The sequence below is a fragment of the Melanostigma gelatinosum genome, assembly GCF_949748355.1.
Source record: "Melanostigma gelatinosum genome assembly, chromosome: 9".
Taxonomy (NCBI): Eukaryota; Metazoa; Chordata; class Actinopteri; order Perciformes; family Zoarcidae; genus Melanostigma; species Melanostigma gelatinosum.
In genome coordinates, this window is record NC_136642.1 from 15,174,933 (window position 1) to 15,202,789 (window position 27,857).

The window sequence follows — 27,857 nt, forward strand, 5'->3', positions numbered from 1 at the left end:
CATGACCGTCATTCAGGGAGTAATGCTGCAATACAATATCTAGGAGTGAAGTCACAGTAGCAGAATATGATATGACACATGATGAGACATTTATAAGAAGAGCCAGCCTGTACACTTTTAGATGCAAAGGGATCATGGGACCTTTTCTGTAATGATACCCTGACAGACTGATTGAAACAATGAATGAAAAGGACCTCAACACCAATAGAAACAGGAGATACAGTGATCAGCAGGATATTTGAATGCACCACAAAATAATACCTCAAAAGATAATGGTATGATGCTATGTAGAGTCATGTCTGTTACATGCACTCGTGAAAATGAGAACCGATCATGACAATTTTTGATTTTGATTTCAAGTTGTGGGTTTTGTTTTTGGCACTTTGCTTCTCAAGTCCAGCAGGTTATGTGGTCTTATATTCTATATATGTAGGTTATATATATTTATATTGTACATGGTAGTTAAATGTTTGTGCATAGTTTCACAGTCTTTATTGTGCTTGTTTTTTTAAATATTATTCTTATTTATTTGTGTATTCCATGTAAGTATGTTGAGAGCAATGTGAAAACCGGAGTCAAATTGATGGCCAATAAAGGTGATTCTGATTCTGATTATACACTATTAAACATGAGAGCATTAGCAAACTTTGTAGAACACACACACCCACGCACACACACACACGCACACGCACACACGCACACGCACACACACGCACACAGACGCTCTTACCAGTGTAGCCAATCAGCAGCCAGATGACTTCATCGGTCCTGGGTGGGAAGCGTTGTTTTTATGTTCACCTCAGATACAGATTCGATTATTGGGTATAGAACTGGAGAAAATATTAGTATTTTGGAAGGCGATAACTTTCAGGCAGGTTAACTCTCACGGATATCTCGAGGAACACAAACTAATTCTGCTGATCCTCCTGGGAAACGGTGGTTGAATATTAAAAATTCAGCTTTCTGGCGCACTTGGTGTAGACTGAATATAAAGCCGCACAGAAAGATCCTTTTCACATTTCAGCTGTTTGGCAAAATAAATCAGACCTAACCATCAAAATCACTCAAGATGAAGAGGAAGGAGAAAAAATAAATTCTGATTCTAAACTGGTCACATATTACACAGCATGGTCCGTGATTTACAGAATAAACGCATGTAAAGTACAAAGGTGTGCAAACTAAAACGACATCAAATCGTACCAGGACCAGGCGGTGTTTGAATCGAGCGCACTCGCGTGCCTCTGTAACCCCGCCCCCAGTGACGACATCAGATACCTCCCAATGCGGGGGCTTTGTGGGTGGGTGCTGGCTGCTCCGTGGCGATAAACGTGCACGCATCCCGTGCGGCGTGTCACTGACAAACAAACCGACCCAAACGCTGAGAGAAAGCACTCGGCGGTTTTTCACGAGCGTTGCGTCGAAAAACAACACCAGATAAGTAGCGTTTGAGGCATTCGTGAAGGGAACGCGGCATGCACGCATGCATTAATGTGCGCGTGCAGATATTTGGGGACGTTGGAGGTTTTCGAGGAATTAAAAGTGGACTAGTGGAGATGCCGACAAACTGATGGGCTGGGCTGTGACTGACTGCATTGTTGCATTTTTTGCTGGGATGGAATAATTTCCCTCCTCATTCATCAAAGGAATTATCGAAAGACTTTTTTTTCCGTCTCAATGTTGCTTGAAGGGTAAGCGAAAACCTAGGTGTCAGTGTCAGTCTATTTTTTGAAATCACCACCGCGTGGATGGCTTCGCATGCCTTTTTGTTTTTTTGTTCCCCTTTCTGTGTGTTTGTCAGCTGGAAAGATGCGGGTGCACACTTTGCTGCACACTTTTTGTTTTTTAAACTCATTTACAGATCTGGGTGAGAGAAAGGTGAGAGAAATCTTTGTGTTTGTAGGGCATAACTAAAAACCCACCCTGGGATTGTGCCTCTTATGTTAGCAGAGCGATGGACTGCATCGGGAACACCATGCAGAAGAAGGCTGCAGAGCTGGAGCGGCTGGCCGAGGTGCTCGTCACCGGAGAACAGCTGAGGTAGGTCGGTCGGTCCCGGGTCAGAAATCCCGCTGACCCCGGCTCTGCATGTAGGTCACACAATTAAAGCAGCATGCTGAATACCTAACAATTAGTAAATCCTGTAAGTACATAATCATTGTTTAGTTCGTTTTCATGCTCTCTCTTGCACGTTTTTGTGACCTGATGACTGAGAAAAGTGGGTGTTGTAAGCATGTGTGACTGCAGTTTAATAATCATGCATGTAGCTCTCCCTCACTGCTAGCCGGCCCTACAGGCTGCGTTCAGCTCCACTGCAGCATGCACGGCCAAACAAAGGCATCCACACATGCACAACCCTCCCCGTGCACACTGCTGCACCTCACCTACATCACATGCACATATCAGCCATGAGGCAGTGTCTACATTCTGCAGGAGGCTGTTTTGCTTTTAAGGACTGAACACATGAGTCATTTTAATTTTTTTTTTGTTGCGCCGGTAATTCAGCGCCCTTTGAGCTGCACAGGCAATGATCAAACCTACTAATCATTGTCATGCCCTGCCCATTCATCCTGTCAGGGAATTGCACTGCTGTCCCATGCAGTGTTGTTGGCACGCGGCACCTTTTGACCTTTCGTACGCAAAGAAAGGCCCCAAAACCCTGGTGGTGTTCGCTGGCTCACGCTCTTAGCAATGAATAGAGGCTCAGTAGGTAAAGCATGGCACAAATGCCAGGAATTTCAGCCCCCCCCCTCCCTCCCTCTGAACTATGAGGAAAGCACACCACGGCTGAATTGTGCTTTCCAGCTGGGTGGGATACACTGAGTTAGAGCTTTAGCTGTTTCTGAAGTGGTACACGCTGTAACATTGTTCTGTATAGCAACACCAGTCATCACCTCAAGAGATTAATAGTCTGTGTCTGAATATACTCTTTGGTGTTATTTTGCTTAGCACCAGTGTGTGTTTTCCTGTTTATCATTGTGTGTGTGTGTGTGTGTGTGTGTGTGTGTGTGTGTGTGCGCGCAGTGTCTCTGGCACAGCTGTATACTGAGACTGCCAGCTGGCAGAGTGGCAAGTGTCCGTGAACGCTGGGTTCTCTGTCTCAGAGTCCCCTGCCTCAGAGACGCTGCTGTTCTGGGGGAAAGGGCTCGAGGTTGAGACATTCAAGTCTCTGTCTTTCTGCATGTTGTACATTCTCAGAGCTGAGAGCTTTTTTAGCCAAGCCAGCAAGCATGGCTCTTGGGATGGCAATGTCATTGGTCCAGACTGTAATATCTATCTAAAACAACTACTGGATGGATTACCGTGACATTTTGTACACGCATTCATGGTCCAAAGAGGATATACTCTATTGATTTGGTGATCCGCTGTCATTTCCTGTAGCGCAAAGATGAGGTTGACATTTCTGGTTTAGAGTGAAATACGTTAACCATTGGATGGATTGCCATGAAACTTGGTACAAAAACTCACGTCCCATATTTGTCCAATGCTTTGGTTTCTGCTGAAATACCTGCACAACAATGATTGTCCTGTACGTTGCGTTCATTGCTAATTAGAAAACGTTAAACATGCTAAACTAAGCTGAAACTAGGCTCACATTGGCTTTGCCTGTAGTCTGGTTACACTGCAGTACAAACACACAGGACAGTTAAATGATTGATGCTCTCCCTCAGTGTTTTACCTTGACCCCCCCCCCCCCCCCCCCGGCTTTAGCCTTGTCCTTTGGTCTGAATTGATATTTCAGACCAAGTGATGACACGATGGACTGAGAAAGTCAAAGAATACAGTTTGACCTGATTTGAAACACTTGCTGGTAGAAAAGCAAGGAGTGTACCGTATCCACGCCCTTGTTTGATCATTTTATCACAAGCTCGTGAGACACGAGTTCCCGGTACTGATAACAGTTTGTTGGCTGTTTTTGGAATATCTTATCACCCATTTGTGTCCCATCACGTCGACTGCTCGCACCGTAAAGTGGATCCGTTTCAGACAAAACAGACAGATACTGATACCGTGACACACAGACGCATGCAGCTGCTGTAGTAAGGCTTGTGACTAGTTCATAGCTGTGAATAGACTTGTTTGTTGCACAATGTCAGACTGCGATGGAGAGGGGAGGCTTTGTCAATGTTTGCAGCCTGGGATTCAGCATCGTTACGGTCCTACTGGGAACCAGAGGCCCATTCAGAAACGCTGCTTCCTGTCGTCGTGTGATGCTGCTACAGAGTGGTAACCAAGGCAGCAACAACAACACCTACCGCAACAATTACTCGTAGACCCGATCGTCCTGTGAGGAAACGGCAAGATGGATGATTTTGTTTCCAGCTCTATTTGAGACAATTTATTGGTAGATTAGAATGAAACCCACTGAAGCTGAACAGAGGAGGAGGAGAGGATGATGCCAGACCTGGTTGGAAGTGAAGTCTTACTGGGCAGCCTTGGACCAGGGCTGTCACCGCTAATCCGGACTGATGTTAGCCAGCTGCACACAGACTCAGCATGGAGGGGAACGAGCTATAGCTGCAGGAGGCTCGGCTAAGGCTGTGGAGGGCTGTTTCACAATGATCAGGGTCTGGAAGGGGTCACCTTGCTGATGTGAAACCAGCATCTAGGCCGTCTATATAGGCTTAAGAGGATTGTCATGTCCTCATGCAATGTAGTCACTATATAAATCTCTCCCAATCCACATTTAATTTTCAGCCCAACTTGAGAGAAATATGAAATTGACCTTTAGTTGAATGGAGTTGGTGTGATGTCGTCTCTGAATAAATTAAACTAATGAATTAAACACATTTTAAGAGAGATGACTCATTGTCAGGTTCATGATACCGCAGCAGCCCAACAATGATGTCATTTCATCAACAACAAACCAACATCACGCGTCGTCGGGTATCGGTTGTGATTGTAACAGCAATATTTAGATATCGGTAATGCAGCAAATATTTATCTTTGGGTGCATGTTTTAAATGTTTTCTAGAAGATGTTTTTTTTCTTAAATATGATATGCAGTTCACATAACTAAAACAGGGACTGTTCCCCCTCAGACGGTGAAACGTTTGTCATTACTCTCATTGGAGTTGTTGCTATTATTGACTTCAAGTCATTGATTTGAAATGAAAAAAGTCTAAATCAAAAGTTTAGCATGTCATAGAACTCGTGATGATTTATTTTCCCCTCCCTTTGGTGGTGTTTGCTGCCCTCCAGGCTGCGGCTCCATGAGGCGAAAGTGATCAAGGATCGGCGGCACCACCTGCGTACTTACCCAAACTGCTTTGTGGCCAAGGAGCTCATTGATTGGCTCATCGAACACAAGGAGGCCTCGGACCGAGACACGGCGATCAAGATCATACAGAAACTCTTAGACAAGAGCATCATTCACCACGGTAAAGCTGAGCTGCTGTACGTACGTGTGTGTTTGTGTACGTGTGCACAAAGTGTGTGGTTGTAGTTTTGTACAGTATCTAACCTCAAAACTAATCCCACTGTGCATGCGTGTGTTTTCAGTGTGTGACGAGCACCGGGAGTTCAAAGACCTGAAGCTGTTTTACCGCTTCCGGAAAGACGACGGCACATTCCCGTTGGACAGTGAAGCCAAAGTCTTCATGAGGGGGCAGAGGATCTATGAGAAGTATGAACACACTCAAACACAACCACTCAGCCGTAGAAGAGCTATGAGAGGGATAGAGGGAACATGGCCTTTCATAGATCTGTGTAATGGAAACAGAAAGTCCCCAGGCATCTCTTTTCTTTTTTTCTTGCTGTGTTGGATTAGAAGATCGCCGCTCTTATTATATCTGTATGATACGTCTGGCATTATAGCCAGCAGCTGTTTACGGTAGCTTAGCGTAGCATAAAGACTGGAAACGGGTGGAGTTACGTGTCTGAATATTTCTTGGCTGGGACCATTTTTCAGGTGGAATTTGTAACTTTTTGACAAAGCAATTTTACTGGGATGCACTGATAGAAATACTGATTTTTGTATCGGTGTTTTAAGATATATGGCGTACCGCCTCAAAGATGGTACTGGTAAAGTTGATGATGTTGACGTGATGAACTATCACTTCACAATCTGGTGCTGTGGCCTTTTGGCAGCAATAGCACATGCCATGCATGTTTTTCCGGTCTTCCTCTTCGTTTCTTTGTTAGTGTTCTCAACGGCATGATTGAATGCGTCAGAAATGCTGCCACCATTAATGTTTGGAAAATTAGTTTTGCTGGTGAATTGGATTTAGAGGACATCGTATTGACTGGTTTACTGCAGTGGGAGGCTGCAGGGATTGGAAAATCAAGACGTTGGAAACGTCTTAACTCGTAGCATTTGTCCAGAGATGGGCTGGATTTAGAGGCCAGAGGACACCACTAATGATACTGTTTGTTTGTCAGCTTTCTACCCATGATGCTAGTGTTCCAATATTGATGAGACTAATTGTTTCTATAGTAACCCCAAAGTCTTCCTCTGTGTGTCTCCACTCCTCTCAGTGGCATCTCTACCGTTTAGGATTCACGCAAACACTCTCTTTGCATTAACACACCCTCTCGATGTCTTTTTTTTTTTTGTACTACACATGCACACACGCAGCTTGACTCTCCTTCCCTGGCCCATGCATCCTGCCCCCTCTTTGTCCCATGAGTAAACAATATTTATATGCCTCTCATAACACATACACAGCAACACTCTTATAAACAGAGACCTATTTTTCATGTTTTTTTGACCACATGCACATTCATGTGCACACGCTCTCTCTCATACACACAGAGCAGTTGCATAAGAGGAAGAAATAGTCTAAGGGTAGACATCTGCCGTCGCAGCTCTCAAAGCTATGTGTTTATGTAATCACCATGGTGCAGCCGAGGACACACACACACACACCCACCTCCGCTGTGGTGGTTGCTTGCTTGCAAACTAGAGTTGCTTCATGATTACATTTATTGCAAAGGTAACAAACCAACCATCTCCCAGAGGTCAAATATATGATTTGGTTCTTTGGTGAGAGGATTGCAAACATTCAACTTCATCTCAGTATTTCTAAAATGAACGACCTCTTAGATTGATCGTCTTAAACTGAAATTTGAATTCATAAACCGATAAGCTTTTCTTAGCCGTGCTAGCGGAGTGGCTCGGGGGATGTTAATATAGGTCGCTCCTGCACTTTGGTCCAGACTGAAATATCTCAACAATTATAAGATTGATTTGCATGAAATCCACACATTCATGTCTCTCTGGGGATGAACGTGGTAACTTTAGCGATCCCCTGACCTTTCTACTAACGCCATCATCGGGTGTTTATTCGTTCAGTATATTTGTTGTGACTAAATACCTGCAAAGCAAATAACAATCTCTCCCTTGCCTACAGCCATATTCACATCTAGTTTTTCCATTGGAAAAATAAACAGCCCTCTGCAAACACACTTTGATCTCTGGTGCTGTCAAATCAGCATACACACGCCAATAAACACAACAACTGCAGGAAGACATTTCAAACTGGTCTTGACAGCATTTCCTGGGCGACTGGCTTACTCGGAGAGCACAATGTTTAACAGGTCTTCTTAAAACATTGTTCACCAGTTGGCTGTTTACTTGTGAATGTGTACTCTAGATTGTGGTTGAATGGCAACAATATAAAAGGTTTAGTCATGCTCATATTGAACTATTAAATGAAACAAATTTCCGTTTGAATAAATGAACCAAAACACTTGAATCTAACCTTCATTTACGTGGCGTAGATTCACTGAGCATCGATGGCCCGCTTCTTGTGCACACACATTCACACCCGCAGCAGAGGATCCTCACTGGGAAAGAGTCGGACAATGCTGCTTATCGGCTCCGTGCGTCTTTTTCAAGGCTACGAAACAACTCAGTGTAGACTGTCTCTCATTGCCCAGGCACCACAGTCCCATTTGTTCCCGCAACTGAACAATTGGTCAGTTTTTGTTCTCGTACTATATTTAGTCTTTGGGACGACTGTTTTTTCAATATACTCTATTATATTTTAGGGGAAAAAAAGGATGTGCCCAATGTCTTATTTTTCTCTTAATCTAAAACTTGGTAAAGTTGTACTGTTATATACATGCCTGAAGTACCTGTACCTGAACTCTGTACCAGATTTCATGACTTTTAGCCCAATTGGAACAAATGTTGTGGCATTTTGTCTTTGGACCCATTTGGCACATTAACTGCAAATTGCATACACTACACCACCTTACATGTGGCCATTTCCGGCATTACAGACATCCTGCACATGCTTTTACTTCATGTCAGGTACATGCATGCATGCATGCATGCTGCTTAATGAAGAGGGAGCAACACAACCGCTAACTTCCAAACATACCACTCGTTCATCGTGCGTTCAACCAATAAGAAGACGTCTGTGTCACTGTTCGGCTAAGTTACGACTGATAATGGCTGGCTTATTACATCAGCTGCTGTCTGCTTGAGAGTAGATCCTAATGTTTCCACATGACTTACTGATAACTGGTAGAATGTCTTAGGCTATTACAATAAATCGAAGTTATTAGCCAAGGAAGTTTTACCATAAAGGTATTTGAACATTTCATGTTTTAACTTAGCTAGGCTAGATTAGTTTGAAGTAATGCTAATCTCTACCGAGAGTCCCGAGAAGTACATTAAGCAACGTTATCTTTTATTTGTTGTTCCATGAGGTCGCTGTTAGGAGCCTTTGGAAACTGCAACCGAGATTAAGAGCTGTGGCAATAAAACCGCTTTGACATTAGAAAGTGATGTGTCATTGACCGTTCAGAACTGGTGTCGTTTGCAGCACAAGTTGTGCTGTCAAGTTGCCACAGTGCAGCTAAAACGGGGTTATGAAGTGTGACAATGTGCTTGCATAAAAATTCTGAGCAGTTGGCCATGTAGGAAACGGCAACAAATGCAGCCCATGTTTTCTAAATATGGGTTCTGAATGAGGTATAGCTTTGTTTTTTTGTATTTTCCCAAAATACTGCAATAACTACTGAGACCAAACCAATGAGCAAATTTTTAAAAATCTAACTTGGCGATAGAAAGTGACAATAGAAGCACGAACGTTGCTTTCTAAAGTAATAATGCTGAATAATACTGAGCTGTCGGCCTCTCTTTTTAAGCAAATGCAACAAAATGGAGTTAAAAGGAGGCCTTGACACCGTGATTACTTCCACTTTCGCTCTCTTCAGAAATAAACTATTTAGAAATGACTGGTCCAGCATTAAATAATTAAAGGCATTAAATAATTAAAGGTAAGGACTGGAAAAGTAAAAAACACATTCTTCTTCCTCCAAATCATCCTCCAGGTCAGATGATTCTCTGTCTGTTTTTATTATTCATTGTTATTTTTAGAACGTTGGCCTGCCTGTGACTTGCTTACTCTATTTTGCGCTCACATGTCCCTTAAATGACCCTGGAAGTGGTATTTCTGCTTTTAAAAGTTGTTTCATGGCCCTAGAGAGTCACCAGGGACCCTCTTTAATGACCAAATCTGAGAGCAGGCAGAAGGCCGGTGGTCCTACAAACGCGTCTCAGTGGGCATTACTCCAGCTGAGTTAGGTATGCCGACTGAACAACTACGCTGGTGCATATCCAGGTCACGGCAGCTCGCCTCGTCCCACTTTAAGTTATCATGAAACATTTGCATGTTCTATGTACAGTCGCACGTCTTTCCTAATATTCTACGTAGTACTCGGGGTGCTATCATTCAAAGCACTGTGCTCACTTTGAGTCAATCCCTGAAAGCTAACATTACATGATCTATTGACTTAACATGTTTGAATAGATGAAATGGCATTATGTACACAGCCACACCTCATGGAACATGTCCAGCTATTTCAACGTTTGTATTATGATGTCGTCTCATGTGGGCCCACCAAAGCTCCAAATCCATCAAAGTTTCACATCTAAACAAATGTATTCTGTAGTGTGTTGACTTTACATGAGTAAAGGACTAAAGCAGTCATTTTTCTTTCCTGCAGTTCTATTTTTAACTTAACCCGAGGTTGAACTTTGATGAATACAGTGTCACCTAATTCATCCCTTTAAATGGGGGCCTACAGCTCTGATCACAAGTCATAGTTGAATGAACCTCACTGGGACGATGGTCATCTACCAGCAGAAAGGAGGCTTTTTCACAAGCTGCACCTGATTTCATTTCGTTTAATTTCACATATCCTCATTTAGCGTCATTAAAGGGGAAGCTGTTTTTACTGGGCTCGAGAGATTTTGCAACTAATCCCATAAGATGTTAAATTGTCTCTCATAAACAATAGACGTGCTGATGGCTTGTCAATGCCAGACAGAAATACGCTTATTTGCTTTCTTGCCAAGAGTTGGATGAGAAGATGTCTGATGTCTACAGTAAATATGTAGCTCGAGCCAGCAGCTGGTTAGCGTAGCTTAGCATAAAGACTGGAAATGCTGGAAACGGCTAACTTGGCGCTGTCCAACGGTAACAGAATCTGCTTATCAGCACCTCTAAAGCTAACTTGCAACAACCGGACAGATAGGCGGGCACCACTGGCTCTTGTCTCCAGTTTGGGCTGGTCTAAGTAAGTCAGTGGTTGTCAATGTTTCCTATCCCGGAGCCGTAAGCCTTTGGCTATAGAGAGCTGCAGGGATGACGTATTTTTGTAGGCCTTTTCGTAGGATACTTGCACATTTTGTTCTGCAAGATACCCAATAGTAAGAAGCTAATGTTAGGCTGTAAATGAACTACACCACGTGCACATGAGCTTGTTTGAAAGGCTGTGATGACGTTTTCTAGTCTCAATCTGCCACTTTTTAAGACTCGTGAAAGCTTCAATAGTCACGAGAGGTGTATTTACTGACGAACAAAACTTCTCATAGATCTCATCTCAGGCCTCTAACCAGAAACCCATTAAAAAACCATTGACTATGAGACGAGGGGATTAGAAGTGCAAAGATGCTGTCTCATGTAGCCGACAGGTTTTAGGACTCATTCCTGCAGCACTCCACAGGCCGGTGGTGCAAATATTCGGTGTCTTTCTCTTATTGTTGAGTCGACTGTTTAGTAGTTGATTGACAGCCAATTCAACAGACTGTGGGAATGCAATTTGTGCCAGCAAAACACAGCCAACAAAGATGTGGCAAGTTTAGTGTCTCTGTCTCTTTGGCGGTAAACTTAGTTGCAAGCACATGTTTTGACATGTACAAGTGTGGCACAGAAAGCTTATTGTTTCTTGTAACCACTGCCTGGCTGATTTATGCTGTGTGAATGTTGAGATGACAGTGTTTGGGTGTGAGTGATGGGTGTGACTGTGTGTTTATCAGGAGAGAGTCAGCTGCTATTCTCCGTGCATGTGTGTACTTGGCTGACTTTAATTGTTTGAGTGTCATCTGGTGTCATCCGGAAGAGAACTTCATACTTTCATAACCGCTCCATGTAATCCTATTAAGAATTACACACATAAACAAAACGACTGCCTCAATTGTGATATGTTGTGGGTTTTTTTTTTTTGTAGAAACTTTGTGAAATCTTGTCAACTGCTGTAAAACAGATGTTCATGTGAGTTTTGTTAAAACTCGCCTGACTGCCAGTGAAAAAGATCTCCAAGGTTTTTCTTGACGTTATTACCTTGTCATCGTACTTATCTGATCTGTAGTTTTGTATGAGGCTCTACTAATTGCATGAATTTAGTTTTAAGATTCACCTATGTGGCTGAAGTGCTGATCCAGAGACAGTTGCAGTGTTTGTGCGTTTGACTGTGCAGGTTACAGAGTGGAGAAAAGGGGTAGAGCTGCTGGTTTGGACGATTTTCCCTGCTGAAAATTCCCACTTCGCTATTTTAGTCCCTGTGACCCCTAGCTTTGCGGAACACTGAACGCTTCTCTTGGGTAATTAAATAGTGCTTTAGGGTCAAATTATGTCCAATGATTAGAAATGTTGCAACATTTCTGAGAACTCGCATTTCGTCCCATTAGATGAGTATGTGCTGCACTGCTGAAGTACATGAGCCCAGCCAGCTGTAGCTATGGAGACATCCACCAGAGCTGCAAAATGAATGTTGCAACATATTCACATTTATTTTCCTGATGCAGTCAAGAGTACTTTACTTGATAGGAATGCACTGACCCGACTTTTTCTGTCCCTGGGCTTTGGAAACCAAGTACTGATCCCATACCAGTGTTTAATTGATAAGCTGATTGTCTCACTGTGTGAGAGTGACTGGGATCATTCTTTTAACACCAGGCTTGACTTAAACATTGCGTCGCAACTTTGTAAAATGTAATGTAATAAATTGATGCATATTTATAAATGTACTACATTTTTTTTATTTATTAAAATAATGGTATTCGATACCAGATTGTCTCATTGTCACTGATACCCGATCCAGCTGTTTGAGTCAGTATCGGACCAATATCTGTATCAATGCATCTCTATTACTTTAGGTGCTACTTTGATTCAAAAACCAAATTGGTTCACAGTTCCCATGAAGCTAAACTTCTGACCTCACCCTCTTTTAGTGTAGTGGGTCACACATTTTTAGCTTCGTGTATGGATCGGATTAGATCGCCTTTTGAATGAAACGATCTCCTCCGTCACATGCTTTGACTTCATAACCAATTCAACTTTGCTTTCTTCTCTCCACAGGCTGATGAACACAGAAAACACTTTGTTACAAACCAGAGAGGAGGCGAACGGGACATTCGAGCGGGCGCTGGTGGCCACAGAGTTCATCGACTGGCTGCTACAGGAGGGCGAGATGGCAACCAGGGAGGAGGCAGGGCAGCTGGGACGGAGGCTTCTCGAACATGGCATCATCCAGCATGGTGGGGAAACTTCTTTTATGTACTGGGAACTATTTGAACGGCTCGCAGTTCCAAGCAACACCTGTGTCATTCAATTAGTGTGTACAGTGTTTAATTTAAAGTATTTCAACATTATATTACTTCCTTCAACTGAGTGTCACACAGTCTGAGTGCCGTATTGACAGATTACTGATCTGTGAATGGTACTTCGTGTAGTCGCGTCTCATTATGTCACACTGGCTGGGATTGTATTTCACTCGTCTCTTAAGTTGTATGTGATTTGTTCAGCTCGATAGTCTTAGCAGTGGTGGAAGAGATCCTCTGGCCATAAGTGAAAATTGTAATACCACTATGTAAAAATACTCATTTTAATATACTGTAAGATAATCGAGGTTGAGCTAATTTTACATTTTTTTTTATATGAAGGATCTTTTACAATGTCAATATTAATCACATTTTAGGCCAGCGTCTTGCTGGCCTCGTAGTGTCGTCCTCCCTGTGGAAATAACTGCTCCACTAGTGGATGATATGCAGACTTTGCACTGTTTTATATCCTCATACGCCCTGTACTTACAGTAGATAGTTATTTACAGTGATCTATCTGTAGTGATAATGTTCCCATTAGAAACACATAAACATGTTTGAGAAGTAGAGATATAGACGATCTAATCTGCTTTCCTAAACGCTCTGCTGTGCTGGGCAGAGGTCATACTCGCACATTCATTCATTCACAGTCAGGCTCTCTGGATGGATCCTGTAATCATACTGGGCATGGTGTTATGACGTACAGCTTATATTGACAGAATTTCATCCTAAATCAGTTTAAACCAAGAGAAGAATTAGAAAACCAGCAAAGAGAAAGTAGCATTTCAGTGTTACATTAGTTCAGTCCTTTATTGTGGTGAGGAGAGTAAAAACTCTCCCCTAAAGGGGGGGGGGGGGGGGTGGTGGGTGTGTGTGTGTGTGTGGGGTCCCATACAATAAAAGGATTTTGTTAAGTTGACAATAGCTTCACAACCACACAAGGAAATTAGTGTGTTTATGTTGTGCTGGAGGCTGATAAACGATCACTAAAGGGCTTCACTGTATAAACACACTGGATTAGCATTTGACAGACAATAACTGACGGTCACTGATGTTGGAGGGATGGACGAAGGGCATGTGAATATGAAAAATGTTCAAATGTGTACCTTCTATTGCTATGTACATATTCCATTTTCGAAAATGTGTACATAATGAATAATTAAGAAAATATATGAATTAAATCAAACTACATGAAATATTTCTAATGGGTTTGAATCGTCATTCGTGCTTACGAGTGCTACATGATCTATTTAAACCATGGAAAGTAAATGATTCTTTCAGTCGTTTCATTGAGGCTTCAGCAAGAGAGTCAGGGCCGTGTTTGTTCTTTGAAACTCTAAATCCTCATGAAGGAGGTTGGGTAAGAGCAACTGCCGCTGTAGAGTGCAAATGAAAATAAACCGGTTTGAATACAGTTTAAGGTTTTACTTGTCGAGCAAAGGCTGTTCACCTACAGTCTACGCAGGTATCTGATGAATGTAGGCGAGTGGTTCATTGACCTGCTTGTGCATTTCCTGTGATTTATTGTAGTACTTTTTCATCATAATTTTGAAAACACAGACTTCTATCGATATCAAAATAGATAAAAATCTAAAAGGGAGGTTCATAACAACCTTAAATGGAGAAAATACATTTAAAAAAAGGTAAATATGATTTGTTTTTAATTAGCTTTAATTACTTTTCTATTCTTAAAACGGAACTAACAGTAAAATAAAAGCTGGTGATGGTGGATCGACAGTTGCACGTGATCTGCTCGGTCCAGCTGGTCTTATCAGCTCAGCTGTGGAGGCGGCGGTCCACGCTCTCTAAGGTCACTTTATGTTTGTTCAGCACAGGTGATGTCTGCTCAGTGGTCAGTTTGTTTAGCGCTGCTCAGTTGAGTTCAGAGTTTCAGCAGAATCTGTGAGGGTTTTTTTTAAGTCAAGCTGATCATTGGAAAGAAATATGACACATTCCCTTTAGTTAGTCTGACTACCATTTTACAGAGAAACCCTGTTCATGTCTGAGTGGTGGTAATTAGTCCATTTCCTCATGCTTTACATCACTCTGCCTTCTTCATTCTTAAGAAGACATTTCTGTTGCTTAGAGAACCGCAGACGAGATTTAGTTTTTCAGATCAGACATCAGTGAATATCCATCCTGAAAGTGTCAAAAGCCTTTCATGCTTTCTACATAGTCTTATTTCTCCCTCTCTCTTCCTCTTAGAGAAAGCTCATTTATTCTCTCCATGTCCATTTGTCCTTGTCACCAGTAACCTACGAGCACCACTTTGTCGACGGGCCCCTCCTCTACCAGTTCAGGATGAATTTCCGCCGTCGACGGCGGCTGATCGAACTCCTTCACGAGCGCAGCCGCAGCATCCCAGAGAGTCACGACAGTCCCTTCTGTCTCCGCAAACAGAACTCTGATGGAGGCAACACCAGCTTCCTCTCAGGTACAAACTGAGACTGTTACCATTTGTGTCTAATAGTATGCCAGCTATTAGTAGTGGTCAGAACATAGAAGCTGAGGTTACCTGTTCTTCAATTACAACCTGACAGAAAACTATAAATGTCTTCATAACAGTTTTTCTTCTTTATTCTCACTGTAAAATATCAATATTACCCTCAGCTATTGGATTCAGTCCTCTCGGGGAAAAAACACAGGGACAGTTTAACGCCTATTACGTTATCTTCTGTTGACACACACACACACACACACACACACACTGGTGTCCTTTGTTGTATCCGTCATATAACACCGTAGAAGTATTTGTGTTGCCAGGCTGAAGAACACGGTGAAAAGTGTTCGAGTCCTGTTGTGCGATCACACTGTCAGGTTGACTTTCCCTAAATGGGACTCACAATTTTCACAAAGATATTTACGTGACTGTAAAATGATTGGACAAGGGCTGCAATTTAGCTGCTCAGCTGTAAATCTAAAAGAAACTGAGTCCAGTTCTCTATCTTAAGCAATCTCTGGTACTAGATGGACTGGGTTCAGAGCGGTGCTTGAAGCATCTTTATCTTAATAACTACTACTGGAGATGCTCTATTAAAACCTTGTCTCATCACTTACTCGATGCTAGTTCCTTTAGGGAACATGCACTTTAATTAGCAAACTATGGTAGAGATAGTTTAACCTACTCTTTTCAAACATGTGCTAGTTTTAATTAATTGAGGATTGGATGAGGGATTTGTCTTGAGAATATAAATATTGATGAAGTAAAAGGCTCTTATCTAAACACAGCTGGGGTTGCTACTCTTCATGCTGTTGACTGACCTGCAGGTAGAAAGAAAGAGATCCAGCTGTATAGCTTTGTCCTGTCTGTCGGTGGTCTCACAGCTCTCTCTGTCTCAGTGAGTCCCACTAAAGAGATTAAGGTGGTGGTCGGAGTTCGGCGGAGCAGCATGAGCAGCAGCTGTAGCAGCAGCGGTTATTACAGCAGCAGTCCTACGCTCGGCAGCAGTCCACCTGTCCTTTGCAACCCCAAGTCTGGTGAGACCACACACACACACACACATGTTTCAGCTTTTATAAACTTGGTTTTCAATTAGTTCTTTATTATCAGGGTTTGTTACAGTCATGAAAAACCTGGAAGAGCCATGCATTTTGATAATATCAAACTCCAGGCCTGGAACCTTTGACAATACTTGGCTCTCCGCGTGGGGTAACGTCAGACTCTGACCTCTTACTCTTGTTTTTCATGTATACACAGATGTTTCAGAGAATGTATGGTCAAAAAGAAAGGCCTGGAAAAGTCATGGAAAACGTATTGTTATGTGTATGACATCAGCGATGGACAAAGCCAACCTCAAGTCGTGTTCCTGGTTTTCACCCAATGCATGCAGATCAGCTGCATCCATCTCCTAATGAATGTGAATACATTGGTATGGAGGGTGAAAGGTTCTGTGTTCACACAGATAGATTAATGGCTCCTAGTGAAGCCTGCTAATGTCAACGTATCGATCAAATGTGTTATGAAGACACTAATTCCTGATGTGATTTATTAAAAAAGATTCACCTAAAAATTTCATATTGTTTATTGGAAGTACAAAAACAAGTTCTACCCAAAATGACTTAACCCCCTCCTGCCAATCAATACATGCAAACTTCACTTTTTTTTTTTTTAGTGGACTTCGAATGAAATATAGAAACTTTGAAGAAGAGGCTAAATGACCTTGTGTTGACTTCAGAGGAACGTCAATATTTGCTGCTTGTAGCAAGTGATAATCAATGAAGAAGTTGTGTGTGTGATCAATGAAGAAGTTATGCCTTTGAGCTGTGTGTGTGTTTTCCACTCTGTCTTTACTACGGTGAGGTTTCCTTTGATGTCTAATCCAAGCAGAGTCCTTGACAGTCTCTTTGTAGCACCAGAGCCACCTCAACATGAGCACTCGCACACGCGTGCACAATGGACAGGAAAAGGAAGACACACACACAAAAAATCCCCTTCTGCCTCAAATAAACCTTAATAATTGTGCGCATCACACTGTGGGAAGATACAGAGTCCAAAAACATAAACCATTCACAGTATGTTGTACAAAAGCTCTGCTATTCATTTATGAAGGCAGACGGATAAAAAGCGATGAGGCATTAAAGAGGTTGTCCTGTCAATCTAATCAGATCAGGATTTCCACAGAGAGATTATGGAAATGTCCAGATGAAGAGGATAAAAAGTCTCTCTCTTCGCTCCCTCAGTTTCATCAGATTAGATTAGAAGTACTTCACAGACCGCAAGAGATTTATCAAATACACACATACTGAACAGTATGCACACGCCACAGGCTACCTGAGGGATTTGCTGTCAGGTTTGTGTGGAATAATTAAATACAGTTCAAATCATATTAGCACTTTAAATTTAAAAAAATAAAACAATCTTAATCTGTGCTCACTCCTAAAGAAGACCAAATATTAAATCCTGCTGTTTTATACTGTAGCACGCACAGTAAAGTGTCTGTCTTCATTTGTTCATCCCACTTGTAAACATGATCTTCAGGGATGTGTCAATCATTACTCCTCAGAAAGATGACCAGTAATTACTTAAAGTGGCCCGCTTTAAGGATTGCTAATGAACAGAACATAAACACTGAAGAAACGGACTAAATGACAAGAATATATAACTTGAGCAGTTAACTAGAGGTTTACGCATGCACACATTGACGATGGCTAAAAAACATTGACATATTGTCATTTAAATGTTTATATGATCCCACTTGTTTCAGATGCATATTCTCAGCTTACATTTGTCTTTAATGTGACCAGTTTGTGTGGTAATTACTATGCGTGGGGGATTATCATTCATACTAATGAAATGCATATCAAATTTAATTGAAATATTTTTTTGAGAGGCAAAAGTCCAGTTAAATCCGGTGTACCCGGTAGTTATGTTGAATTGAGCAATAGTTAGGGGAAGTTGGATGAGGGGAAGGAAGCTATAATATTTCAGGAAGCAGTGATCCTCCAGGCCCCGTCAGCATGTGACCAACAGCACTTTCTACACACTTGTTAGACAACAATATTATGTCTGTTCTTCAGTGTGTGTGTTTGCATGGCCATGCCTATTTGAGCATGTGTGCACATGTATTTGGCTCTGCCTGATTGTCACGCTAGTAAGTAATATTTTGTGTTTCTTTCAACAGTTCTGAAAAGACAAGTGAGTCCAGAGGAGCTGCAGACACCAGGACTTTTCGTAAAGAAGACAGTCACTGTAGGACACACACACACACACACACACACACACCAGACAGAGCTCTAACAAAGACTACTTCAGCGTGGATGTAGTCACGCATCCTCCCACTCACACATTCCCTCCCTTGCACACTAAAGGCCGGGCCTTCAGGTCATGTGGAGATGCAGGAAGCTCCGGCACGTGTCTCAGATAAATTTGGGTATCGTACTTGAATAATACTGAAAGTCGAATACTACTAGGGACATAAATGTAATGTGTATATAGAACAATTTACAGACATGGTTTCACAGTGTCGATGTTTTGTTCTTTAACCTTTTGGGAACAGTTTATGATGGAGAGAATCTAACCACAAAGGTCCACCTACCAGCTACAACCACACTTAAATACAAACGGTGTGCCGACTCATCTCGTCATTCCGTGTCTTCTCGCTGTTCCTCAGGTTGTAGGTGATGCTGTGGGCTGGGGCTTTGTGGTACGAGGCAGCAAACCCTGTCACATCCAGGCTGTGGACCCTGGTGGACCTGCAGCAGCTGCTGGCATGAAGGTAAGGACGGGAGCGATGTACGGAGTCCTGAAAGCACTGAGCACAAAGAGGACTTCCTCCATCTCTTCATGTATTGGGTACCGGTGTGAAGAACGAAAGGAGGGTAGATGTTACCGCGTATAGAATGTATTATGGAGAGTGAAGGTTAGATGAGGAAGTTTTGGTTTACGTGTCTGTGGGACCACAATGTAATATGAGGAAGCCCTTGTTGTGTCAGAGATTGAAATTCCTTCGATACTTGAGATGCATCTCCTGTGCTTGGCCGCTTAGTTATTTAAAGTAGTTTGTTAAGTTTGTACTAAAATACATATTTACATTTAAGTGCAGACGGTGAGATAAGTGTTACACAGGAATGACAGAGGAATAGAAAGAAGGGTACAAGGACTCATCCTGTAATGAGGATGAAGGTCGGGACAGGAGCTGTAAGAGCAGGATAAGTGTTGAGGGAGGAAAACAGTCATGGAGAGGGTAAACGGGGTGATGTTGGCTCTGCTGCCGCCGCTGGCATGGAGGTATGTAAGCAGAGTGGCAGCAAGGAATCCTGGGAATGCAAAGCGACTTAAACCACAACATGGAGGGAGGAGCGAGGAGGAGGAGCCAGAAAGAGGAGCGAGGAGGAGGAGCCAGAAAGAGGAGCAGAGAGGGGAGTAAACATGAGGTTATCGAACACATAAACTATTGGTTGTGTTTTAAAAAGTCTGCGTTTGAATAATTGATAAATCATTACAATGTCCAGTGGACACTTGAAATGATGAAGTGAACATTAAAGTGTTTCCTCGGGCTTAGAGTTTTCAATTCCATTTATTTTGTACAGCCTCAGAAGGCTTTACAGTCTGTACACATACAACTTCCTCTGTCCCTGGACCCTCGCATCGCTACAAGAAAAACGAATGATATTAAAAGCGGTAATGGTAACAGTCATGTGACTAATAATGATAGTAGCAGTGGGTGTCGGCAGGGCCACGACCACGGTCCATGGAAACCTGTGAGGCGAAAAAGCACAAAGACTCCGGAAAGAAGCAAAGTTAGTAAAGTGCATTAATGGGACATGAATTCATACAGAAGGAGAGGAGCTCAGTGTATTCTAGGAGGTAGTCTCCTGGCAGTCTAGGCCTATATATAGCAACATATCTAGGGGCTGGTCCAAGGCAACCCTGAGTCAGCACTAACTATCAGCATTATCAAAGAGGAAAGTCTTAAGCCTACTCTTTAATGTGGTGAGGATGTCTGCCTCCCGGACTGAAACAGGAAGCTGGTTCCACAGAAGAGGAGCATGATAACTGAAGGCTCTGGCTCCATCCTACTTTATGAGACTCTAGGAACCACAAGTAACCCCGCATTGTGGGAGCGCAGCTCTGTAGTGGGGTACTAGGGTACAATGAGCTCTTTAAGATATGATGGTGCCTGGCCAACTAGGACTTTGTCGGTGAGAAGGATTTTAAATTAAATTTGAGAGTTTACATTGAGCCAGTGCAGAGAAGCTAATACAGGAGTAAATCTGCTAAGCGTCCAACGTTTCAGTGTTTCTTTTAACTTTTTAATGCAACTTTTAACTTTTCTCCGACTAAATAAAGGGAAGGATGTTAACTCGGGGTGATGTCAGCGAGAAGACGCGTGAGCTGAAGTGTGGAGGATGAGGAAGGAGCATCTTAAGGATGAGCACTGAAAGAGGAAACAGTCAATAATATCACTTCTGCTTTTGTTACTGTTAACTCATATTTCATCACCATGAGAACAAGTGTTATGGTCCACAGTTGGTTATTAGTGTGTGTGAGTGAGAGGTTAGCTCTGTTGACCAAGTGTGGGCTGATTGTGGGCTGATTGTGGACGTACTGTGAGGACGTCTTGTAACATTTTTACACCATATTCTTGTATTTCAACTCTTGTGTTTTTTAATCTTTAGTCTGAAAGGTATCGTTATCTTTTATGTGCTCGGGGCAAAGAAAACTCCCTAAAACACTATGTTGAGAAATACGAGATCACATTCCTGGTGTGCAGCAGTGTGAGTTCATCGCACTGCCTGTAGTTTCAAGAAGGTTTATCCTCTTCCACTTCACCGGAGTAGTTTTATTGATGTGTAATTATGAAGCAGTAACACAATCCCGCAGAGGGAGTGCCATGCTGTGAGATGTTGGCACCGCGGTCCAGGCAGGAGGCCAAAGGAGCAACTTACACCTATCGACCTCAGTGGGGAGGTAGTGAAAAGCATCATAAAGCGCCTCTCATTTCTAATCGCTCACGTGCTTTCAAACACTTCGGCGCTGTATCTTTTTCCACCTCACACAGACGCACACATCAGCATCGTCCCGACCATGATGGATCCGGGCACTTATGTTACTAATGCACTTCTATAAGGCAGCAGCAGGTAGAGCAGGGTGTGTGTTTGTCTCACTTTGTGTGCATCCTGTACTGCATGTGTGTTTGTGCACTGAACAATATGTTCTGTATCATAAGGTTAGATGTACTGTATGTGTGTGTGTAGATAATTTAAACCTTGAGCATATTGATTGTGCTGAAGTCACATAATTGTCAGTTGAGACATGCAAAAAACATCCAATAGTCTGACTCTCTTAAAGGAAAGGTTCAGCATTTTGGGAAATCCTCTTCTTTGCCTATTCATGCAAATCCTGAGAGGCCCCGGAGTCTTGTAGTCACTGAGACTGCCAGGTAACCAGAAAACTGAAGTGTTGGTTAGTGAGCTAAAGAAACATTAATCCTGACTTAAACTCCAAATTGGTTGGCATAATTCATTTTAGATTCAGGCCAGGTTGCCTTTCATTTGACATTCAGTTTGAGGGAGGTCATGATGCCTGATTAATTGCCCAAATGGGGGGGGGGGGGGGGTGTTGGAGTTGGAAAGAGTTTTCAAGGAAAGGTTGAACAGGGAGAAAAATAATTAGAAGTGGAGAAAATTACACTACTTTGACTTTGCAAGTATTGGTATATACTGTAGTGGAAAAAAACTTTAATAAGACAGAGTGAGTCCTATAATACTGAAATATTTGGAATATTTATCGAAGGCTTCATCGTCATAAAGAGCACAGTGTAGTCTCCATGAGGATGGGCCAAGAGTGCAGTGTCTCTATTGCTTATAAGCACCTCCGCACACAGGGTGGGGAACATCACGTATTTACATTATAACAATTGATCAGCAGTTTCAAACTGCCCATTGACACCTCCAGTCATCCTCTTCTGAGCCTCGTCACACAAAGACGTGCGTCTTTATTACCCTTGATTGTCTCTGGGAATCTTCACACTCTGGTTAAACGCACCCCCGTTCAGTTGCTTCCTAACCCTACTTCCTCTTATGGAAGCAAAGCCAGAAATACCCCATATGGTCTTGTTACCATTCAGCTAGGTACACAATCATATGTCACACATATGGTTCTATGTTGGTGAGTAAGGCACATAAGCTAAGTAGAAATGTACTAGCACAGGGAAGATTCTCCAGAGGTTTATATTAAAGATTCTCCAGAAGTTTATATTAATAACTGCGGGAGTTGATAACTCCTCTGCAGCACAGAATTAACAGTCTAGGCTTTCTTTCCTCTTGCCTCTATCGCTCGCTCCCTTTAACCAATCTGCCTATTCTGATCTCTGCTTTCCTGAAACTTTCATCGAGGCCGGGAAAACCTCTAGTCGCAATTGCTGTGAAAATACAGAAATAGTAACCTGTACGTAACATCAGATAATGCAAGGAGCAGTAAATAGCTGCTCCCTGTCATTGTTTCCTGAGTCAAGGCCCCGTGAAGCACATCTGTAAGAGGTTTTCTTCCATCGTCACTCAGCCGTCTACGGCTACACTTTGTCGATTTATAGCCAATATAAATTTCAGAGTAATTGTGTGCTTTAGTTTTCTGGGACATTCCTCGAACTTGCATCTTACGGAGCTTTTGGAACACTTTTGGGAGCGGTGTGCTTGCGTGTGCTTGCGTGTGCTCTTGTAATAGCTTGTAAAGAGCCAAACGGCAGCATCTTGTTGCAAGAGCAGCAGTCAGAAGGCAGCTCAGCGGTTCAATAACGATACGAGGGTGCAGCAGGTGTCACACAGCAGAGATTTGAGCTTGGCTGTCATGTTGTACCTGGTGTAAGTTATCTCAGGCAACACTATCTGTTGGAGCTTCGAGTATGTTGAGATGTGAAGATTGATACCACTGTCTTATCTGTCCCCACCAGGAAGTGGACACAAGTGGAGACGCCACTGTAAAATGACAAACTGTCGTTTTTACACTTTGTTTTTTGTACAGATGAAACAAACAAGATAGAATGTGTAAACTTGCTTGAGAGGTGCTGGTAGGTGGATTGTGTTACCATTGGACAGAACCGGGCTAGCTTTCCCCCCTGTCTCCAGTCTTTGTGCTAAGCTAAGCTAACCATCTGCTGGGTCCAGCTACATATTTATAGTGCAGACATGAGAGTGGTGTAAATTCTCTCATTGAAGTCTGGGCAAGAGCTTATTACAGCTCATTGCAGGTCCTCATTGTGTCAGTTGATATGTACTGTAGTTTAGCAAACAAAACAGATTTCTAACTAAATTATTAAAAATCTGTTGATACACACAGTAAGCCTTGAACTTCCGAGGCTCTTGAAGGTCTGGATTAAGCCTTGAATATAGTTGTAGTCCAGTTAGATGAAGACCCAGAACCAAAGTAAAAAAATAAGCACTAAAATGTGCATAGAAACTCAAATCACTCCTGCAGCATAATCCACTTCTCCTCCATAGATCAACATGTTGATTATGTTCCAAACGCTGCATGACATCTATATATATTTTTTTTAACGTTTATGTATGTGTCTTTAAACGGTGTAATGTGATGTAGTTTGTGTTTTAAATGTTGCGTGTATCTCATTCTAAACACTGTATTGATGTGGTCTTGGCCAGGGCTCCCGTGAAAAAGATATTCTGTAATTTAAAAATATATTAAAAACCACGTAACGTTACCATCAAACAATATCTCCAAATCAAAGCAGTTAAGTATTTTATTCCCCGAAGACAGTATTTCTTGTATGTCCCTTGTTTTTTCTCTCTTTAGTTGCTTTCTCTTCAACTCCTGGCTGATGGTCAATATTGTTCGATTCGTTTGTTTGATTTTCTCTCTGTCCTTTTCTAAAGGTGTGTCACTTCGTGGTGTCGGTGAACGGGCGGAACGTCCTCTCTCAGGACTACCGGACCGTCAGCAGCCTGATCCTGACCGGACCCAGGACAATAGTCATGGAGGTGATGGAGGAGGCATGAGTTTGAGCAGAGCCGTGTCAGAATCCCTCATAGAAGAGTAGTGCAGTAATAACACGGGGACGAGAAGGTTTAGGACTTGACCTCAGAACCACAGCGACAGAGTAACGTGGACGACTTGAAACACGACTCGCACTCTTTCTGTTCCAATGATGTTTGGACAAGGTGGATGACTGAGAGACACGGTGTGTTTAAGAAGGTGTACGAGTCAAGTCAATTATTCAACCTGTAGACAAAACGCGCAAAGATGGTGATCCAACTGCTTCAATGAGCTCACAAAGGCTCTGTCCTAATGAAGGGACGAGAGATGAGCTTTGTCATTAAAACCAGGAGATGAACAAGTACAATCTGATTTTATATGTCGACAGTCAGTGACCTCTCCCCCAGTTAGTTTCTAACCATGGACTTAAGCTCCTGATGGCTCAACACTGCCCCCTGCTGGGAGAGACAGGCCGACACAGAGAGGGAGCGTTTATACTACAGCTACAGTCCGTAAATCACAGGTCTGGTTTCAGGGTGTTTTTTCCTGCTTGGGCGGTGTCGAATAGAAAAAAATACAGATTTCTACCCTTGTTGTGTGAAAAAGAAAAAAAAAAAAAAAAGTACAAATAATTTGATGCCCAGGTAGATGTATAGCTGCTTGGAATTATTTTGTGTGATGAAATGTATGTGACATTAACGGGCACAATGTATATAGAACTGTTGATAAAGACTTAACGCACAAGCCAACTGAGGAGGTACTGCTTTAGAAGAATGGTGTTTATCAGATAAACTACAGCAATGAGAACATCTTGCAGACCGTACACTTATTTGAAGGATAAGTTACCCCTCAGTTAGACACACGCAAAGAAGAAACTTCCACTTTGACATAAGATGTCATTATTTGTAAAGACACTTCAGAGTGGAAATCTTCTCTCAACATGTTTAAAATTGAAGGAAAGATTTGAGAAACATTTCTGAGACGTGTTTCATTTATTGCCAAAAAACTAAAAACTAGGTGTTTCATTCCAGTGGAAATGCCAAAAAAATGATCAAGCCTGTGCATGGGGATGAACCCAACTGCTACAACTCTTGGACCCCAAAATAGTTACAACTCATAACTTAACATTGTTTGTTTTAGACAAAACAACACTGCCTGGTTCATTGAATTTTCACGAAATTTAGTCCTGAAGAGAAGTTATTACTAAATACAAATGCAGGAACCTTTTTCTATTCAACATGAACATATATTCAGGAAATCTTTATTGCCAAACAGTAGAGTTAACACACAGTCTATGTCACAGTGAACTGCCTGCAAGTCGCCGAAGTCAGTTGTTGGGTGGGCGTCTCATTTGCTGTTCCTCGATGTGCTTCGGTGTTGTACGCAGTGAAATGCATGATTCCTGTAAAACTGTGCTTCTGTCGGCATTGGCTTCTAATCCAAAGCGCTGCTTCAGTCTCTTGACTTGTAGGACTGAGTTATCTGACAAATCATTTCACAGGTGAAGTTGTTTTTAACATGCTTTCTGCAGCGCTCCATTTTCAGGACGATGATAAGAGAACACTTCCTCAGCTGTATAGACAAGAAGCGTGTAAAATTACTATGGAACATGGTGATGTTTTCTAGTTGATAACCATTCGTGACATGTGTTAGTTGCTGATCTCAAAACTGTTCACTCGGGTGATGCCATACAACATACTATTTAACATTGTTCATGTAAAGGTCATGGATATTTAGTTGTTTTGAGGTTTCAGTGTTTGGAGAAGATATAATAGGGATCCTGGACACGGAGTTTTTGACATTTTTGGCTACGTATACAGAGTTCTTGAATACGATTTTTCCACACAGCCAATCAGCAGGTAGCGTGAGGAAAATCACTTGTTCTGCATGAGTGATTCTTCTCGAGGCTTTTCATTAGTCTACTGTAGAGATATCATTATTCATTAACAGCTGATGTCTACACATTGGTGAAGTTTGGGGAAATGGCTGAAAGGTTGTGATTCTGAAAAAGAAGACGGAAATGTTTCTTGTTTGTCTGGAGGCCGTTTGGAAAGGTTGGTTCTGAGAACAGTTGAGGTTTAGCAAATGTAAGTATGCAGAAGTGTGACACGTGTCCCTTCACATGTATTAAAAAGTCTGGAGGGAGTTCTGTGGTCATTAGTTGGCTGAAACGGGTTCACTGACTGTTCAACAATAACGCCTGAAAGCATTTGCCTTAAGACCTCATGTTGCTGCTAATCACAGTTGGTGGTCATATTTTCTCTTCTGTTCCCAGATCTGTTTACCTCTGACCTTGTGTCTCAGAAGTGCTCATGTAACAGCTGATCGTGCCGCAGTTCTGTAGACAATCAGTATTTTATGGACACCACCTTCAAAAGGCACAACAGCGGTTTCAAAAGCAATGTTCCGACAGAATGTATTTCCTTCTACATTGTGCTGTGGATATTGTCAATTTTCTACTTCAGCTCTGATGGTTGGTTCACTCGCTTAATTAAAGGGATTATTTTTGCTTTGTGTTCACCTCATGACGCCAGAGTGGGGGCGCTAACATTTTCAATTGTGTTTATTTTCACCGCTGCCAGAGATTTAACGTTGGGTTTCACGACAATATAAGCTCACACAGTACCACAGTCTGTTTTTGACAAAGCAGCGTGAAGCTAATTCTGATGTTCTGATGTATTAAACAGTTGATTAAGTGTTTAATAAACAAACTGATTCTACACTGTGCTTATGGTTTCATCTTTAGGACTGTCTGAAGTCTTTGTACTTATTTGACATATGATGGATTTAATGCTAGTTTAGTCCCATGAGGCTGTTGGCCGTCTAAAAATCACAAAAGCATGTTTTTTGTTTATTATTTTATTGTGTAGTAGAAATAAAGGCAAAGCTCTGACAGACCTGTAACATAGAGCGCCATCATGTCATGATATCCTTATGAACGATCCATGTTTGATTCAGAATTTTTCGAAAATAATGATGAAAAAGTGAGATATTATACTGGACTGCCGGACTTCTCAACCCTGCAAATTCTATACCATTTTATAGAACCACACGAAGGAGCTATCCAAGCGACGTCGCGAGAAATGTCTGTCACGCATCTCTCGAGATATAAAGGAAAGGAATTTGGCGTACACTAGAGTATGTGCGGATCACTTTATAAGTGGGAAGTGATTTTATTTACAAATTCGTTTGTGAACAGTATTTAATAAAGGAAATATAAATTAATCCGATAGACGGGTTTATTTATTGATTTATGAAACTAGACGTATGAATTGGTTCACATGTACTGTTAAGACACGCCCCCTGCCGTCAGCCAATCCTGTGCGAGCGACAGCACAGTCTCATTAGCATAAGGAAACTATATAGTCAGCGACGGAGCGATACAAGATTCATCCCCTTCGAGAGACACACGAGGCTAACTGGACCCATGAAAGCATCCAAGAAGGCATCCGCCGTCGCCTCACCCCTCTCCCCCCGGAGAAGCTGGCTGATGGCATCGATTTCAATTTCATCTTTGGGCTATTCAATTGCGGCCGGTCCACATCAACCACAACATTTCTGCAAAATTCGCCAGAGCTAGCGGGGTGCTTGGCT

The 27,857-nt window shown here is 42.2% G+C and overlaps 1 protein-coding gene across 4 annotated transcripts; it reads left to right on the plus strand.

Annotated features, from left to right (window-relative positions):
- The first annotated feature begins 1,368 nt into the window (after positions 1 to 1,368).
- Positions 1,369 to 27,839, plus strand: deptor (DEP domain containing MTOR-interacting protein). 4 transcript variants are annotated; one of them, XM_079274693.1, is made up of 10 exons: positions 1,369 to 1,688; positions 1,945 to 2,037; positions 5,200 to 5,378; positions 5,500 to 5,623; positions 12,594 to 12,772; positions 15,087 to 15,269; positions 16,160 to 16,312; positions 18,457 to 18,524; positions 18,946 to 19,050; positions 24,164 to 27,839. In XM_079274693.1, exons 1-10 carry the CDS (start codon positions 1,675 to 1,677, stop codon positions 24,284 to 24,286), a joined length of 1,221 nt encoding a protein of 406 aa, XP_079130819.1. In that variant the 5' UTR covers positions 1,369 to 1,674; the 3' UTR covers positions 24,287 to 27,839. The 4 variants fall into 4 exon arrangements, with proteins under 4 accessions (XP_079130819.1, XP_079130821.1, XP_079130820.1 ...); XM_079274695.1 differs by having other exon boundaries at positions 16,175 to 16,312; XM_079274694.1 differs by having other exon boundaries at positions 1,948 to 2,037.
- Positions 27,840 to 27,857: the final 18 nt, after the last annotated feature.